The sequence below is a fragment of the Salvelinus namaycush genome, chromosome 2, assembly GCF_016432855.1.
Source record: "Salvelinus namaycush isolate Seneca chromosome 2, SaNama_1.0, whole genome shotgun sequence".
Classification (NCBI taxonomy): Eukaryota; Metazoa; Chordata; class Actinopteri; order Salmoniformes; family Salmonidae; genus Salvelinus; species Salvelinus namaycush.
The window spans coordinates 9,380,215-9,399,179 of NC_052308.1; the positions used below are offsets into that span (position 1 = coordinate 9,380,215).

The 18,965-nt window shown below is 43.5% G+C and overlaps 1 protein-coding gene across 5 annotated transcripts in view; it reads right to left on the bottom strand.

Annotated features, from left to right (window-relative positions):
- LOC120058606 (ras-related protein Rap-1A-like) overlaps window positions 1–18,965 on the bottom strand; it is a 41,324-nt gene that overhangs the window by 14,311 nt on the left and 8,048 nt on the right. For 2 of the 5 annotated variants that reach the window (XM_039007376.1, XM_039007379.1), the window contains exons 5-8: window positions 18,699–18,839; window positions 7,300–7,443; window positions 7,053–7,176; window positions 4,721–5,553 (exon numbers count right to left, since the gene is read on the bottom strand). In XM_039007376.1, the coding sequence (XP_038863304.1) occupies window positions 7,087–7,176; window positions 7,300–7,443; window positions 18,699–18,839 (375 nt within the window). In that variant the 3' untranslated portion in view covers window positions 4,721–5,553; window positions 7,053–7,086. Of the gene's footprint in view, window positions 1–4,720; window positions 5,554–6,329; window positions 6,607–7,048; window positions 7,177–7,299; window positions 7,444–18,698; window positions 18,840–18,965 lie in introns of those variants that run through there. The other 3 variants (XR_005478052.1, XM_039007385.1, XM_039007392.1) reach the window with 3 other exon arrangements.

Below are 18,965 nucleotides of genomic sequence, written 5' to 3' on the forward strand. Positions count from 1 at the left end.
TGGCGATTTTAGCATTTAAATCTTGGTGGGGCAAAAACATAATAATGTGGGATGCATGCCTGCAAAGCCACTGCACAACACTAAACAATACATTAATTGCACTATAACGGTGACAAACGGTGCCCACAAACTGTTAGGGCCTACATAAAGCTGTCCCAACACCTTACCACCGCTACACCTGGCTATCAGCGGAGTCTTGTCTGGCAGCGAAACAGTTCATTCAGCCTCATTTACTGCTTTAAAAAAAAAACATAGCTGATATGGATGACTTGCTGAAACAAATGTGGTTTCTACTGACAATTGAGATGTACAAACTATGGCATGAGGGGACGACGTTGGATAAGAGGCAATCCGTAATTTCTATTAAGACAATGAGCGAGCAAAGACAGACATAGTCAATATAACTACTTGTTCAGCACTTTTGAAATGTACAGCGTCAGAATTCAGAACATGGGCTGTTCTTACAGTGTTCTCCCTGTACACCAAGTCAGAACCGTAGGATAAATAAAGCAGACAATGAAACCTCTTACAATATTTGATTATTACATTTCTCAAAAACAGGTTATAGGCTACATGTGCACCACCAAGTCAGAACAGTAGGCGGAATTAAGAGGTGAAAATAGACTCATTTATTAGGGTGAGGCCACATGGGCTGTGGGGGGGTAGAATCATGATGACATCAGTGATCTTCATGTAGTAGCTCTAGAAAGAGGACCAAGTTCCCGATTGACAATTCTCAGTTGTCTTGAAATCACAGTTAGCCACTGATTCCTTCCAAACCACTCGTTGTTGAATTTGCGATTTCCAACTTGTTGTGTAATGTTAATGTCCAATGGCCGATGAGCACCGATGCGTTTAATCTATCATTTCTCTTCATTATTTCTCCATATGACAAGGATTAAAAAGGATTTGTCAGTAGATTGTCGACTTGAGTCATGATGATGACTGCTAGCTAAGATTTTGAAGGTATAATGTTGACATGATTAGTTCAATCAAAGCTACTGTAGATATGTGATTTGATGTCATTTTATCTGTGGCCAATGACCTTGAGCCTTAGATGGGCACATCTAATTTAACTATATGGCAGCACCCAAGGGGCTACCCTTAGACTTGGTGGTGACGTAGTGTCCCCATGAGTGACAGAACACTGAGCCAATCACGGCGCAATGCTCCATATTGTCTGCTGGCTTTCCCCACCACCACAGAAAGCACTGAGCTACAGTAGGCTGAAACACCTGCATTTTGGAGCTCCCTTACTCAAGAAAACAAAAAAGAGACCATGTTTGTATGCGGCTTTATTAACTCAATGATATATTTTTTTTTGAAAACTGATATGTGACCCGTATTAATGGCAAAATAACACGACAAAAAAAGAAAGAATGTGGGGCTCAAAACAGGTGGGTCTCTGTCCCACCTGCCCAGAATGATGGGTCGCCACTGTAAATTAGTATAACAATTGGATATAACTTTGGGAGTTTCAGTATAAGTAAGAATTTGATATTGGCCTTCAATTGCAGTAGCCTACTTTATTCCAGTATTTTCATAATTCAGTTGATCATAACTAAGGTGAGTTTTCTTCTGAGGTTTTTCTAGGCCCAATGGCTGTTTCCTCGTCTCCTGCCACTGCTGCCCGCCTCCGCCGTGTTGTTCTCAACACCAGTTTAAATCAATATAGCCTACTGTTTTCTAAAAATCTGGCTATTTTTTCGGGTTCGGGCTCATTTCATTTCTGTGATGTCATACAAGGTCTGGGCTCCGGCTTCAGCTCACCGGGCTTAGGTCGGACCAGGATAAAAATGTTCAGTTCTGATGAAAACTCTAAACTGCTTCGGGTCGTGTGCAGTCCGGCAGTCTCAATTATGCGTGTGCTTTGAATTTATGGCGATTTTGTGTGAACTAAATACGCTAGGCTAAAGGCTTCCTGTTTGGATAATGTGCTATTTAGTTTTTTGCCAATCTGCTGCTGCACATTTTGTGTATTTTGTGAAATTGCATTAGCATTGCATTGAACTTATTCAGTAAATATTAAGAGTGGTCCAGAGACAGTCCCAGATCCCGGTTACCAGTGTTAATCCGTACTCAGTAATGTGTTGTATTGGATTTGCCCCAAACATAACATTTTGTATTCAGGCCAAAAAGTTAATTGCTTTGCCACATTTTTTGCAGTATTATTTTAGTGCCTTGTTGCAAACAGGATTCATGTTTTGGAATATTTGTATTGTCTACAGGCTTCATTCTTTTCACTCAATTAGGTTAGTATTGTAGAGTAACTACAATGTTTCTCCTATCACACCTATTAAAATATGTTTCTGCTTTAAAGTCCCCATGGTCTCATGGTGAAATCCCTGAGCGGTTTCCTTCCTCTCCGGCAACTGAGTCAGGAAGGACACCTGTAACTTTGTAGTGACTGGGTGTATTGATACACCATTTTTTTTTTACCTTTATTTAACTAGTCAGTTAAGAACACATTCTTATTTACAATGACAGCCTACCCCTGCCAAACCCATCCAAAGCGTAATGAATAACTTCACGCTAAAAGGGATATTTAATGTCTGCTTTTTTATTATTTTACCCATTTACCAATAGGTGCCCTTCTTTGTGAGGCACTGGAAAACCTCCCTGGACTTTGAGATTGAATCTGGACATTAAATTCACTCCTCAAATGAGGGACCTTACAGATAATTGTATGTGTGGGGTACGAAGATGAGGTAGTCATTCAAAATTATGCTAAATGGACATTTTCTAAAATTGTTCTACATATACCTTCAACACCACCCCAACAACATGGTCAAAAGTATGTGGACACCCCTTCAAATGAGTGGATTTGGCTATTTCAGACAGATGTATAAAAATCGAGTACACAGCCATGCAATCTCCATACACAAACATTGGCAGTAGAATGGCCCGTACTGAAGACCTCAGTGACTTTCAACGTGGCATCGTCATAGGATGCCACCTTTCCAACAAGTCAGTTAGTCAAATTTCTACCCTGGTCAACTAGAAGTGCTGTTGTTGTGAAGTGGAGATCTCTAGGCGCAACAACGGCTCAGCCACAAAGTGGTAGGCCACTCAAACTCACAGAAAGGTAACGCTAAGTGCTGAAGTGCATAAAAATAGTCTGTCCTCGGGTGCAACACTCACTACCGAGTTCCAAATTGCTTGTGAAAGCAACGTCAGTACAATAACTGTTTGTCAGGAGCTTCATGAAAAGGGGTTCCATGGCCGAGCAGCCGCACACAATCCTAAGATCACCATGTGCAATGCCAAGCGTCGGCTGGAGTGGTGTAAAGCTCTCCACCATTGGACTCTGGAGCAGTGGAAATGCGGTCACTGAAGTGATGAATCCCGCTTCACCATCTGGCAGTCCAACACACAAATCTGGGTTTGGCAGATCTCAGGAGAACGCTACCTGCCCTACCTGCATAGTGGCAAGTGTAAAGTTTGGTCTAGGAGGAATAATGGTCTGGGGCTGTTTTTCATGGTTCGGACTAGGCCCCTTAGTTCCAGTGAAGGGAAATCTTAACGCTACAGCATACAATGATATTCTAGACGATTCTGTGCTTCCAACTTTGTGGCAACAGTTTGGGGAAGGCCCTTTCCTGTTTCAGCATGACAACGCCCCCGTGCACAAAGCGAGGTCCATACAGAAATGGTTGGTCGAGAAGTGTGGAAGAAGTTGACTGCATGCACAGAGCCCTGACCTCAACCCCATCAAACACCTTTGGGATGAATTAGAACGCCAACTGCGAGCCAGGCTTATCTCCCAACATCAGTGTCCGACCACACTAATGCTCGTGGCTGGATGGAAGCAAGTCCCTGCAGCAATGTTCCAACATCAACTGGAAAGCCTTCCCAGAAGAGTGGAGGCTGTTATAGCAGCAAAGGGGTACCAACTCCATATTAATGCTCATGAATTTGGAATGAGATGGTCGACGAGCAGTGTGTGTGCAAATGGTGCGTTTCAATGTTTTGTAGTAAAAACAAGAGGAAGATGTTTCCAATGACATCATCGGTGTGCATCTTATGATTTTAACCAATTATGAGTAGACATTGCCTACTAATTGTTTGACAATGTCATTGGAAAAAAACACCTCTCTCCTTTTTTACTACAAACATAGAAACACGCCATTTTCACATGATGTTGGGCTGGTGCTGAATATGAAGTTGAAAAATGTCACTTTTAAACACTATTATTGCACACAGCGTGTCCATGCAATTTGTGACTTGTTAAGCAAATGTTTAGGCTTCCCATAAGAAATGGGTTGAATACTTATTGACTCAAGACAATTCAACTTTTCATTTTTAAATAATTTGTAAACATTTCAAAAAACAATCCCAGTGACAAAAAAAATCTCAAATGTAATCCATTTTAAATTCAGGCTGTAACACTAAATGTGGAAAAAGTCAAGGGGTGTGAATACTTTTCTGAAGGCACTTATAGGCCAATATGGAGCAACCCTTTTACACCCACACAGTACCCCCTGGTGGTTGTTGCAGACACAGGATTTGCCAAGCAAATTGGGGGAGCAATTAAGTGACATATAGCTTTGTATTGAAATGCCACTGCGCAACTGTTTGCTGATCGTTGGTGGTGGAACAACATTCCACTTAGTTTGTACACATCCGATTTAACCCCATGATTATCATAGAGATGGTTTTACATGACACTGTATGATTATTAAGTCAGATGTGTTAAATCCACAAAATACAATGACCAAAATAATTAAAATGTACTAAATTTAATAATCCATAAAAGCTGGAACATCATTTGACAAAAACACAAGAAGCATTATTAAAGTTGGTTTAGTATATATTTCAGCTTCAAGAGACAGAAATTAATCCTTCCCCCCCATATTTCTTCTATAAAATACCTTTTCTCAAGCATTATTATGCAAAAAATGGCATTAGAATATATTACGGGAACTATGAAATCCCAGTGACTGAGTATAAAATTAAGTCACAGAGATATTTGCAGAAGAGAAAGTCCATGGAGTTAAGCGACACCAAAATACATATGGTCCACCATTGACACGACTGGCACGGGGAAATGGGTGTATGGCTATAAAAAAGTTGCTACTTCCACTTGAAAGTTCTTACTACACGTAATACCAGATGTGATCATGCTGTCTGCAGATATTTATACTCATACAACTAAAGTCAACTTCCATGTCTTCAAATACGATATATTGCAAAGATGTAAAATACTGAAGTCTTTTTTCCCCTTCGTTGGTAATCGTTTTTAAACTCTCAAAAAAGGAGGGGGCTCTCGGTTGGCCAGACCATTGACATTTCAGAGACTTTCAGAGAGTTTATGGTGGTTCAACATGTGGGAAATGAAGATTGTCCTTCAGGGCTCACTGATGTCAGATCAGAGAAGTCTGAGTGAGATAGACACCAGTCTTCTCTCTCCTTGTATCCTGCCTTGATATCTTGATACTAGCGAATCAGCAGGCGGCTATTTGTGTCGTCACTGTTTATGGCTGATGGGGGAGGCGGGGCTGTCAGAATGCTGGCACGGGTCCAATCTGGGCAACAGTTCTTCATTACAGCATTCTATAGGTGGAGAGAGGATTAATGGAGTACATAAAACTTTCGATTTCATTCAAGGAAATGTCCTATACTATATCACCTAGCAAGTGATATTTATCTGCCCTATATACATAGACATGGAATCACTGGTCACCTTAATAATGGAACACTAGTCACTTTAATAATGTTTAAATACTGCTTTACTCATTTCATATGTATATACTTTATTCTATTCTACTGTATTTTTGTCAATGCCACTCCGACATTGCTCGTCCTAATATTTATATATTTCTTAATTCCATTCTTTTACTTTTAGATTTGTGTGTATTGTTGTGAATTGTTAGATACTACAGTACTGTTGAAGCTAGGAACACAAGCATTTCACTACACCCGCAATAAAATCAGCTAAGAGTGTGACCAATAAAATGTGATTTGATTTGAAGTGCTGCCCTCTCCTGGCCAGTTGGTGCAGTGCATATTCCTGCTTTTCATTCAAATCTAGTTTTACATGCGCCGAACACAACAGGTGTAGACTTTACAGTGAAATGCTTAGTCACCTGCCCTTTCCCAACAATGCAGAGTTAAAAAGTATGAAAAATTTGCTAAATAAAAAAAGGAAATAACAATAACGAGGCTATATAGTCCATTAGGCGTGGAGGCAAGGCAAGCTTGGTAAAGCTGGGCTAGGTGTTTGTGAGTAGAGGGACATGGAGACAACTGCCCTAAGCGTTCAGAACTGAAGGGACCAGAGAGGAATAGGAAATATGGCAGATGTTCCCCAAGCCCATCAGAGACATTACCATATTGCTCACTCCAATTCCTTCAGACTTAAACACCTTCGGGTAGGTATGGATAACTGTAGGGGTTGTTTTCAGACCAGCCTGAGAGCTACGGGGCCTGACACCGCCCTCCCAACTCTGCTGTTCTACCCCAGCCTGGCAGCTCCTGTAGTCTGAACAGTGGGTCTGTAATCCCGTTAGTGCCAGTACAGTGCTCTTGGCGGCGTGGCCGGCCGAGGACAGAGGGGACAGACACTGCCTGGGGGCTGCTGGACTGGCTGGGCCCCTCACTGTGGGACTGAACAGATGAAACACAGTCTACAGTTACTGTAGCATAGTCCCAGACCTTTCTGCTTTGACGACTACCCTACAAACTGGATAAAGACTGAGCAATATGGACATGAGTATGTACAGTCATGTGGACACAGTCACACCAGGCTACCAGCAGATGTAGCCGTTTCCTTCCAGCTCTAATGACAGGGAGCAGTCAACTCTCCATGAATGCTCTCAGGCCATATCAACTCCATCAATGACAAGACAATGTACTGCCAGAGTTGTAGTAGCAGCCATTCAAATCAATAATAAAGCGTGTATAAACTACTGATCAAACAAATCCCAAATTGTGTGTCCGTATTGTGAGTTGAGGAGGGGTTTGTGCTCCTTCTAGTAAGGCCGGAGGCCGAGCAGCAAGGCCGGAGGTGTACCCGTCAGGGTATTAGAGGAGCGTATTAGTTACCTACCCACCTGGCTCAGAGCTGCTGCAGGGTGGAGGGGACCTTTAGAGCAGGACACAGTTTGATTTCTTTTTCGCCTTCTTCTTTTCCACAGGCGTTTTACTATTTATCTGTCTGACCAAGTCGTAGAAGATCTGCAGGGCAACACCATTGTTTAGTGCTTTGACACATTAAAAAGCCCAATCTAGCCGTATAAATCCAGTCCTTTAGCATCATCATTTGAATCATTGGTCAGCAGTTTGATTATAAGTACTCACGTCGAGGACGTTGATCTTTGACTTTGCGGAGGACTCTAAAAAGGCACAGTGGTTCCACTGTCTGGCCAGGTTCTGACCCTGCTCCTTGCCCACCACCCTCTCATCCTCCAGATCACACTTATTACCCACCAGGATCATAGGCACCTGGGAGAGGAGAGAACAGGGATGAGACAGAGACACAGAGAGAGAAGAGAACAGGGGATAACATCAAAATGTTACTGAAGCATTTCACTGGGACCAGATGAAAAACACATGGATGTGTGTGTCTGTGAGAGTCTCTTTCAGACACATCCTGACCGTTTGTTCTGGCTGTCTAGGGAGGTAGGTAAAAGCGGAAACTATGACAACGCCGCAGGATAGAAATCAGCTTCCTGCCTGCTTCTCTGTGTTTACATTTAATTCCATGCTCCAGCTGCTGCATAGAATGATACCATGGCAGGCTGTGTGTGTGTGTGTGTGTGTATGTATATAACGGTTTGGGTCTCACGGTGCATCTCGTTCAGATGGTTAAGCATTGCACCTGTACTACCACTACTGTCCCTCATTTTCACCTCGCAAAGTTGCCATTTCCTTCTCATTTAACTTCTCAAAGTGTTGCCATACAGGACTTCACTGCTGTCGCTTGCCTTTCTCTGACATTTTTCCAACTGCTAATGGACGATGTAGTAGTGGAGAGTCAATTCCAAAATAATGGATTCCTCGACTCCTTGCACGTCGACTCCCGGTGTCGACTCCCATTTGTGTGTCAAGATGACTCCTAATATTCAGTATTTTTGGAATGGATGAGACTGATTATGTTCTTTGAAGTACGGCAACTAAACACTTGCATCTTTCATAGCGAGCTAGCGAGGAACAGAGAGGGGGACAATATAGGCAGTTCGGCCACCAGGCAGGCAGGCAGACAGAAAGGCCTAGTGCACGGTTCTATCAGCAATCAAAGGCTGTACCTCGCAATTCCTTGGCTTGGAATGTCTCGCAACTTCAGTAAAGCTGGGGCTGTCATCAATGAACAGTCTAGGATACTGAGGGAGATGCAACACTTGGCTGTCACCCAGGATCTGCGCATGTGTACGGGTTCGCTTCATGCTGTTCACAGCGTGGTAGCCAGGGCACCAAAACAGTGGAGAAGTTGAGCCTCGTACTTTAACACTCTTAGTTGTTTCGGAAACTGACCCACTGTTTACTTTCTGCATCTACGTAAAGAATATAATTATAATTGGTTAGGGGTTTTTCTTAACATTAAGAATCCCAATTTTATTTAGACCTTCACACCTCCACTAGAAAGAGCAGCTCTACGTAGAAGTTGCTATATATATATATATATATATATATATATATAAGCATGTCTAGGTTCAGTTTTTCCTTCCCAGATCCTAACTTTAAGCATTAGAGCAGTTGTTGCAGGAATGCAAGAACAGCATTTGGGGGCAGCTTCACCCTACTCAGGGTGGTATAAAGTGCCCTCTCTCACAGGGCTGTAGGCCAGACGACAGGAAGCAGATGTTTGGACCAGCCCCATAGAGGTAGTGCTGAAGTTTCAAATCCAAACAAACTCTCAGACTGGGCTGTTGAGCGATGGTTTCCCTAGAGTCCGAGTGGAACCGAAGGTACGCATTTCCAGGCTAGCAAATGCCAGAGGGAGGAATGTAGCTGTAGAATGTCCCCAGTCAGCAGCATGGAGACATGCACGTTAAGCTGCCCGTGTCCAAGACTCACACATGGAGAAATCACAAGTCAGGCATTAGCCTACTACTCCAGCTGAACAGACGAGGGCTTAGACAGCAGGAGTCACAAGATCTCTTGCATAAGTAAGTTTTGTGAACAAAGGAAATACAAATGAGAGAAGTGCCTTCACTGGTCCAATCACATCAGTCACCACCTTATGAGACTGGTTTAAATGTTAGGAAATGGCCTGTGGTGTCCAGGTTCATTGTAGTGGCCAGGTTTGCACTGGTCAATTATCTACTGATTAAAACACTTGCAATTGCATTTTGATAAATCGTATGGTTACATTGTATCACATTTAGCCTTTAACAAATCCTACCAAGACTCCTCAAAGCTTATTATAGTGGGACATCTAGCACCTATTTCAGAGCGTTGCTGTGTTCTCTGTTTTGTAGCTTGTGTCTTCTCTGTGGACAAAGTGTCTGTAATCGAGTCTGGCTAGACCATGAGCCCTCAGTGTCTCCACATTCTCCAACCCTGTGGTAGTAAATGGTGTGTGGCATTCTCATCAAGCACTTGGAGCAGTACTGGACTCACTAACTCAACCAAGAATCCATCGACTCGAGAGAGAGGGAAAAAAAACAGAAAGCATTTCCGTTGGTCATGCATTCCTGCAAGTGGCAATGAAAGATTAAACAGTCTAAAAAAAGCTTTAAATGCAACTGAAAGCAATAAACTGATCTGATCGGCATTGATATTAGTCAGAAACATTTATTGCGGTTTCCCCCCCCGAAAAAAGGCAAATTGACTCACTAACTCAACCAAGAATCCATCGACTCGAGAGAGAGGGAAAAAAAACAGAAAGCATTTCCGTTGGTCATGCATTCCTGCAAGTGGCAATGAAAGATTAAACAGTCTAAAAAAAGCTTTAAATGCAACTGAAAGCAATAAACTGATCTGATCGGCATTGATATTAGTCAGAAACATTTATTGCGGTTTCCCCCCCCGAAAAAAGGCAAATTGACTAAAGTGTAAATAGGAGAATTTGTCATAAAGTCAGTCTCGTCCAAAACAGAGGTTTGTAAGTGAGAATTACTTGAGGGTTGGGTTTTGATTTCAACAATGCTCACTTTCCCACTAACACAGGATACACAACTCTATCCAATACTGCCACAGAACACACAGACAGTGAAACAGACTTGGACCCATTTTTCCGATGGAATTTAGGCTTGCAAAGGTTTTAACGATGCATCTTTCCTACAACGGCCGAAGATGTAATGTGCTTTTCCCAAAAGCTCACAGAGAACTGTCGCTAAGTGCGTTGTTGGAGCACGTGTCGATACTGATAGGATCGGGGGGGAAAAGAAAGCACTTCTCTCAGATCAGCTTTCTCAATTCAAATCTTACCTTAACTTTAGAATTATTTCACAATACTGACGATGGATATATTACCACCAATATGGCTGCAAATATTGAGGCAGCTTATTCTAAAGCTTACCCAACAAAAATGCAAGACATCACCAATTTGGCACGTCATTGCACACATGACAAATTAGACAGTAGCGAAATAGAATTTATTGAACATGAAATGTATTTCAATTAGAATAAAATGGGCCTATAGCATACTGTAAACTATTCATATTTTAATGCTGTCGTATCGGGTTTCATTTGAAGCATCTTTGTATACAGTGCCTTAAGAAAGTATTCACACCCCTTGACTTTTTCCACATTTTGTTTTGTTACAGACGGAATTTAAAAATGTATTAGAGATGTTTTTGTCACTGGAACTACACACAATACTCATTAATGTCAACACGGAACAATGTTTTTCAATTTTTACAAATTAATTAAAAATGAAAAGCTGAAATGTCTTGAGTAAATAAGTAGTCAACCCCTTTATTATGGCACGCCTAAATAAGTTCAGGAGTAGAAATGTGCTTAACAAGTAACATAATAAGTTGTATGGACTCACTGTGTGCAATAGTGTTTAACATTATTTTTTAAATGACTACCTTCTCTTCTACTCCACACATCTGTAAGGTTCCTCAGTCGAGCAGTGAATTTCAAATACAGATTCAACCACAAAGACCAGGGAAGTTTTTCCAATGCCTCACAAAGAATGGCACCTATTGGTAGATGGGTAAATAAAAAAAGCAGACATTGAATATCCCTTTGAGCATGGTGAAGTTATTAATTAAACTTTGGATGGTGTATCAATACACCCAGTCACTACAGAGATACAGGTGTCCTCCCTAAGTCAGTTGCCGGAGAGGAAGGAAACCGCACAGGTGACTTTAAAACAGTTAGAGTTTAATGACTGTGATAGGAGAAAACTGAAGATGGATCAACATTGTAGTTACTCCAAAATACTAACCTAATTGACAGATTGAAAAGCAGGAAGCCTGTACAAAATATTCCAAAACACACATCCAGTTTGCAACAAGGCACTAAAGTAATACTGCTAAAAATGTGGCTAAGCAATTCACTTTTTGTCCAGAATACAAAGTGTTGTTTGGGGCAAATCCAATATAACACATTACTGAGTACCACGCTCTATGTTTTGAAGCAAAGTGGTGGCTGCATCACGTTATGTGTATGCTTGTAATCATTAATGACTGGGGAGTTTTTCAGGATAAAAAATAAAACCGAATGCTGCTAAGCACAGGCAAAATTCTAGAGCAAAACATGGTTCCATTTGCTTTTCATCAGACACAGATTAATTCACCTTTCAGCAGGACAATAACTTGCAACACAAGGCCAAATCTACACGAATTGCTTACCAAAAAGACAGTGAATGTTCCTGAGAGGCCGAGTTACAGTTTTGACTTAACTATTTTCAGGTCTTGCTGTATTTGTCTGGCAATGATCAACAACAAATTTGACAGAACTTTAAGAATTTTCAAAAGAATAATGGGCAAATGTTGCAAAATCCAGGCGTGGAAAAGTCTTAGAGACTTACCCAGAAAAACAGCTGTAATCACTGTCAAAATGCAAAGTGCTTCTACAAAGTATTGAGTGACTCAGTTGTGAATACCTACAATACCGTTCAAAGGTTTGGGGTCACTTACAGATTCTTGTTTTTGAAAGAATCAAATGTGTCTATTAAAATGACATCAAATTGACCAGAAATACAGTGTAGACATTGTTAATGTTGTAAATGACTATTGTAGCTAGAAACGGCTCATTATCAGGCCCACTTTCAGCAACCATCACTCCTGTGTACCAATGGCATGTTGTGTTAGCTAATCCAAGTTCATCATTTTAAAAAGGCTAATTGATCATTAGAAAACATTTTTGCAATTATGTTAGCACAGTTGAAAACTGTTGTGCTAATTAAAGAAGCAATATAACTGGCCTCCTTTAGGCTAGTTGAGTATCTGGAGCATCAGCATTTGTGGGTTAGATTACGTGCTCAAAACGTCCAGAAACAAAGACCTTTCTTCTGAAACACAGTCTATTCTTGTTCTGAGAAATGAAGGCTATTCCATGTGAGAAATTGCCAAGAAACTGAAGATCCTGTACAATGCTGTGTACTACTCCCTTCACAGAACAACGCAAACTGCTCTAACCAGAATAGAAAGAGTGGGAGGCCCCGATGCACAACTGAGCAAGAGGACAAGTACATTAGAGTGTCTAGTTTGAGAAACAGACGCCTCACAATTCCTCAACTGGCAGCTTCATTAAATAGTACCCGCAAAAAACCCGTCTCAACGTCAACAGTGAAGAGGAGACTCCGGGATGCTGGCCTTCTAGGCAGAGTTGCAAAGAAAGAGACATATCTCAGACTGTCCAATAGTCAACTTCGTTCTGAAGTTATAGGAGGTTATAGAGATGGATAAACAATGATTCCATGTTTAGCAGAGAACTCCTGTGTATAAAGTGATGCAGGAGGGCAAAAACAAAGCATCTAATGACACTTCTCAAATCAAATTGTATTGGTCACATGGTTAGCAGATGTTAATGCGAGTGTAGCGAAATGCTTGTGCTTCTAGTTCCGACAGTACAGTAATATCTAACAAGTCCCCAACAACTATCTAATACACACACATCTAAAAGGGTGAATGATAATATATAAGTATATGGATGAGCGATGGCCGAGCAGCATAGGCAAGGTGCAACAGATGGTATAAAATACAGTAGTTACAGTCGGAAGTTTACATACTTAGGTTGGAGTCATTGAAACTCGTTTTTCAACCACTACACAAATTTCTTGTTAACAAACTATAGTTTAGGCAAGTTGGTTAGGACATCTACTTTGTGCATGACACAAGTAACTTTTCCAACAATTGTTTACAGACAGATTATTTCACTGTATTACACTTCCAGTGGGTCAGAAGTTTACATACACTAAGTTGACTGTGCCTTTAAACAGCTTGGAAAATTACAGAAAATGATGTCATGGCTTTAGAAGCTTCTGATAGGCTAATTGACATAATTTGAAATACGTCCACAGGGGGTACCTGTGGACGTATTTCAAGGCCTACCTTCAAACCCAGTGCCTCTTTGCTTGACATCATGGGAAAATCAAAAGAAAATCAGCCAAGACCTCAGAAAATCAATTGTAGACCTCCACAAGTCTGGTTCATCCTTGGGAGCAATTTCCAAACGCCTGAAGGTACCACGTTCATCTGTACAAACATTAGTATGCAAGTATAGACACCATGGGACCATGCAGCCGTCATACCGCTCAGGAAGGAGACGCATTCTGGCTCCTAGAGATGAACGTACTTTGGTGCGGAAAGTGCAAATCAATCCCAGAAGAGCAGCAAAGGAGCTTGTGAAGATGCTGGAGGAAACAGGTACAAAAGTATATATATCCACAGTAAAACGAGTCCTATATCGACATAACCTGAAAGGCCGCTCAGCAAGGAAGAAGTCACTGCTCCAAATCCACCATAAAAAAAGCCAGACTACAGTTTGCAACTGCACATGGGGACAAAGATTGTACTTTTTGGAGAAATGTCCTCTGGTCTAATGAAACAAAAATAGAACTGTTTGGCCATAATGACCATTGTTATCTTTGGAGGAAAAATGGGGAGGCTTGCAAGCCGAAGAACACCATCCCAACCGTGAAGCACGGGGTTGGCAGCATCATGTTGTGGGGGTGATTTGCTGCAGGAGGGACTGGTGCACTTCACAAAATAGATGGCATCATGAGGTAGGAAGCAACAGCTCAAAACATCAGTCAGGAAGTTAAAGCTCGGTCGCAATGGGTCTTCCAAATGGACAATGACCCCAAGCATACTTACAAAGTTGTGGCAAAATGGCTTAAGGACAACAAAGTCAAGGTATTGGAGTGGCCATCACAAAGCCCTGACCTCAATCCTATAGAAAATGTGTGGGCAGAACTGAAAAAGCGAGTGCTAGCAAGGAGGCTTACAAACCTGACTCAGTTACACCAGCACTGTCAGGAGGAATGGGCCAAAATTCACCCAGCTTATTGTGTGAAGCTTGTGGAAGGCTACCCGAAACGTTTGCCCCAAGTTAAACAATTTAAAGGCAATGCTACCAAATACTAATTGAGTGTGTGTAAACTTCTGACCCACTGGGAACTTGATGAAAGAAATAAAAGCTGAAATAAATCATTCTCTCTACTATTATTCTGACATTTCACATTCTTAAAATAAAGTGGTGATGCTAACTGACCTAAGACAGCGAATTTTTACTAGGATTAAATGTCAGGAACTGAGTTTTTCACAAACTTCCGACTTCAACTGTACATGTGATATGAGTAATGTAAGTTATGTAAACATTATTAAAGAGGCATTATTTAGAGTGCATTGTATAAAGTGACTAGTTATCCATTTATTAAAGTGGCCAGTGATTGGCTCAATGTAGGCAGCAGCCTCTCTGAGTTAGTGATTGCTGTCTGATGGTCTTGAGATAGAAGCTGTTTTTCAGTCTCTGTCCCAGCTTTGATGCACCTGTACTGACCTCGCCTTCTGGATGGTAGCGGTGTGAACAGGCAGTGGCTCGGGTGGTTGATGTCCTTGATGATCTTTTTGGCCTTCCTGTGACATCAGGTGCTGTAGGTGTCATGGAGGGCAGGTAGTTTGCCCCCGGTGATGCGTTGTGCAGACCACACCACCCTCTGGAGAGCCTTGCGGTTGAGGGCGGTGCAGTTGCCCTACCAGGCTGTGATACAGCCCGACAGGATGCTCTCGATTGTGCATCTGTAAATGTTTGTCAGGGTTTTGGGTGACAAGCAACATTTCTTCAGCCTCCTGAGGTTGAAGAGGTGCTTTTGCGCCTTTTTCACCACACTGTCTGTGTTAGTGGACCATTTTAGTTTGTCTGTGATGTGTAAACGAGGAACTTAAAACTTTCTCCACTGCTGTCCCTTCGATGTGGATAGGGGGGTGCTCCCTCTGCTGTTTCCTGAAATCCACGATCATCTCCTTTGTTTTGTTGACGTTGAGTGAGAGGTTATTTTCTGACACCACACTCCAAATGTCCTCACCTCCTCCCTGTCGGCTGTCTCGTCGTTGTTGGTAATCAAGCCTACCACTGTTGTGTCGTCTACAAACTTGATGATTGAGTTGGAGGCGTGCATGGCCACGCAGTCATAGGTGAACAAGGAGTACAGGAGGGGGCTGAGCATGCACCCTTGTGGGGCCCCAGTGTTGAGGGTCAGCGAAGTGAAGATGTTTTCTACCTTCACCACCTGAGAGCGGCCCGTCAGGAAGTCCAAGACCCAATTGCACAGGGCAGGGTTGAGGCCCAGGGCCTCCAGCTTGATGATGAGCTTGGAGGGTACTATGGTGTTGAATGCTGAGCTGTAGACAATGAACAGCATTCTTACATAGGTATTCCTCTTGTCCAGATGGGATAGGGCAGTGTGATGGCAATTGCGTCAGGTCGTCTTTGAGGACACGGCTAGGGATGCCATCTGGGCCAGCAGCCTTGCGAGTGTTAACACGTTTAAAATGTTTTACTCCTGTCAGCCATGGAGAAGGAGGGGGGGGATCCTTGTTAGTGGGCCACAACAGTGGCACAGTATTATCCTCAAAGCGGGCAAAGAAGGTGTTTAGTTTGTCTGGAAGCGTGACGTCGGTGTCCGTGACGTGGTTGGATTTCTTTTTGTAGTCCGTCATTTCCAGTAGACCCTGCCACATGCGTCTCGTAGAACGTTCTACGAGTGGTCTGAAGCAGGTGTTAGATTACGAGCGTTTTCAAGTGCAACGTTAAAGAGCGACTGCCTTTAAAAACACAAATCCCTATGTGGCATCGATACAAGTCAGAAACAGCTATTTGTGTAAATGTTGACTACAAAATGTAAATAGGACAATTGGTCATAAAGCCAGACTCATCTAAAACGGAGTTTGGAACATCCATGCGTCACAACGGGTAAATGAAGTTTGGATTTTGATTTGACAATGTCCATTTGTCCACTAACATGGGGCGAACAGCTGCTGTGAGAGCTCTCAATTCAGTAGCATAGACAGTGAGACAGACCTGTCCAGCAGCTCCGACTGTTTACATAAGACAACATGTCGGCCATTTTTTTACTTGAGAAACACAGCACCAAACACCTCAGATATGAAATTGCACAACTAAAACAGTAAACTTCCTTGTCAAAATTACAGATTTCTTGAGTATTCTTAGATTCATTCTGGGGATTTTGAGGAAGTGAATTAGGCTTCCGCGTCTACAGTGTCATATGGAGGACAATCCAAATGGGAATCGATCAGCAAACACACCAAGACTGAAATCATTTTTTCCCTAATGAGCAACAGAAAAACAGACGTGCCAATCGGCGTGTTCAGTGGCTCTTTAATAATGCTGTTTCCCAAAACGATCTCGGAGATTCTAGCGATGAACTTAGTCTTAAGACGTTTTAGAGAAACCGGGCCCTGCCCAGCGGATTGGAATTTGTTTTTTTACTTGATAAATATTGCACTAAACACCTTAGGTAGATGTAAATTTGTGTGAACAAAACCTTGTCAAAAACGTCAATTTATTACAAATTACTTTAGTTATGTTGGATTCATTCTGACTAGTTTGAGGAAGTGATACTGGCTTTGTTCCTATGGTCTCATGGGGGACAAACATCAGTAACTGCCACATCGAACCACACCCCCAAGGCCAGACCACACAGAACAGCAAGCCAGTTGGGAACAAAGCCTCGGGCCAGACCCCATGGAACAGCAAGCCAGGGGGGAACAAAGCCTCGGGCCAGACCCCACGGAACAGCAAGCCAGGGGGGAACAAAGCCTCGGGCCAGACCACACAGAACAGCAAGCCAGGGGGGAACAAAGCCTCGGGCCAGACCCCACGGAACAGCAAGCCAGGGGGGAACAAAGCCTCGGGCCAGACCCCACGGAACAGCAAGCCAGGGGGGAACAAAGCCTCGGGCCAGACCCCACGGAACAGCAAGCCAGGGGGGAACAAAGCCTCGGGCCAGACCACACAGAACAGCAAGCCAGGGGGGAACAAAGCCTCGGGCCAGACCCCACGGAACAGCAAGCCAGTTGGGAACAAAGCCTCGGGACAGACCCCACGGAACAGCAAGCCAGTTGGGAACAAAGCCTCGGGCCAGACCCCACAGAACAGCAAGCCAGTTGGGAACAAAGCCTCGGGCCAGACCCCACGGAACAGCAAGCCAGTTGGGAACAAAGCCTCGGGGCAGACCCCACGGAACAGCAAGCCAGGGGGGAACAAAGCCTCGGGCCAGACCACACGGAACAGCAAGCCAGTTGGGAACAAAGCCTCGGACCAGACCCCACGGAACAGCAAGCCAGTTGGGAACAAAGCCTCGGGCCAGACCCCACGGAACAGCAAGCCAGGGGGGAACAAAGCCTCGGGCCAGACCACACGGAACAGCAAGCCAGTTGGGAACAAAGCCTCGGGCCAGACCCCACGGAACAGCAAGCCAGGGGGGAACAAAGCCTCGGGCCAGACCCCACGGAACAGCAAGCCAGTTGGGAACAAAGCCTCGGGCCAGACCACACAGAACAGCAAGCCAGGGGGGAACAAAGCCTCGGGCCAGACCCCACGGAACAGCAAGCCAGGGGGAAACAAAGCCTCGGGCCAGACCCCACGGAACAGCAAGCCAGGGGGGAACAAAGCCTCGGGCCAGACCACACAGAACAGCAAGCCAGGGGGGAACAAAGCCTCGGGCCAGACCCCACGGAACAGCAAGCCAGGGGGAAACAAAGCCTCGGGCCAGACCCCACGGAACAGCAAGCCAGTTGGGAACAAAGAGCAAAAGGCGATGAAAAGAGTCAATCACAACAAAGTCCAGGGGCCCTATTGGCACACAAAGAAAGTTTAGTCCCGCCCCCAGAGAGAGAGAGAGAGAGAGAGAGAGAGAGAGGGGGAACAGGAAAGCGAGAGGAAAAGAGAGCTAGAGAGGAAAGGGATTCTACAGATCACCAAAAAAGGGCATCCTCCTCCTGAGAGAGTATCTGTTGAGGCCAGTTCTCTCACTATGCTACTCCAAACACAAGGAATACCAAGACATGGGACTGTGGTTAATGTGGAGGGGTTGCAATAATAATTGTATTATATTTCCTTTTCTCATTCTTGCTGTATGAGCTCAGTTGTGATTACACCGCAAAGACTAGTTCATGGGAAAATGTTATATCGTGCTGTGGCAACTATACTGGTTGGTTTTAACTAGCGACAGGAGTTTTTACTGATCATGTGGCCTGATTAGGAATAAAGCTGGGTCCTAGTTATAAACCAAGGGGGACACTGGGTGATATGCTACATCATCTCCTGAAGATACTCACATCTTCGGTGTCCTTGACTCTCAAGATCTGTTCCCTCAGGTCCTGCAGGTCATTGAACGTGGACTGTGCTGTGATGGAGTACACCAGGGCAAAGCCCTGACCGTTCTTCATGTACAGATCTCTCATGGCAGTGAACTGCTCCTGTAGGACGGACAGACACACCATAAGCTCCGCTCTGTCAATATAGTTCAACACGTCTCTATCCTTCTTCATTTAGCCTCTTCATTTCACCATAAGTGATCCCTTTCTATAAATTCATTTAGCAGC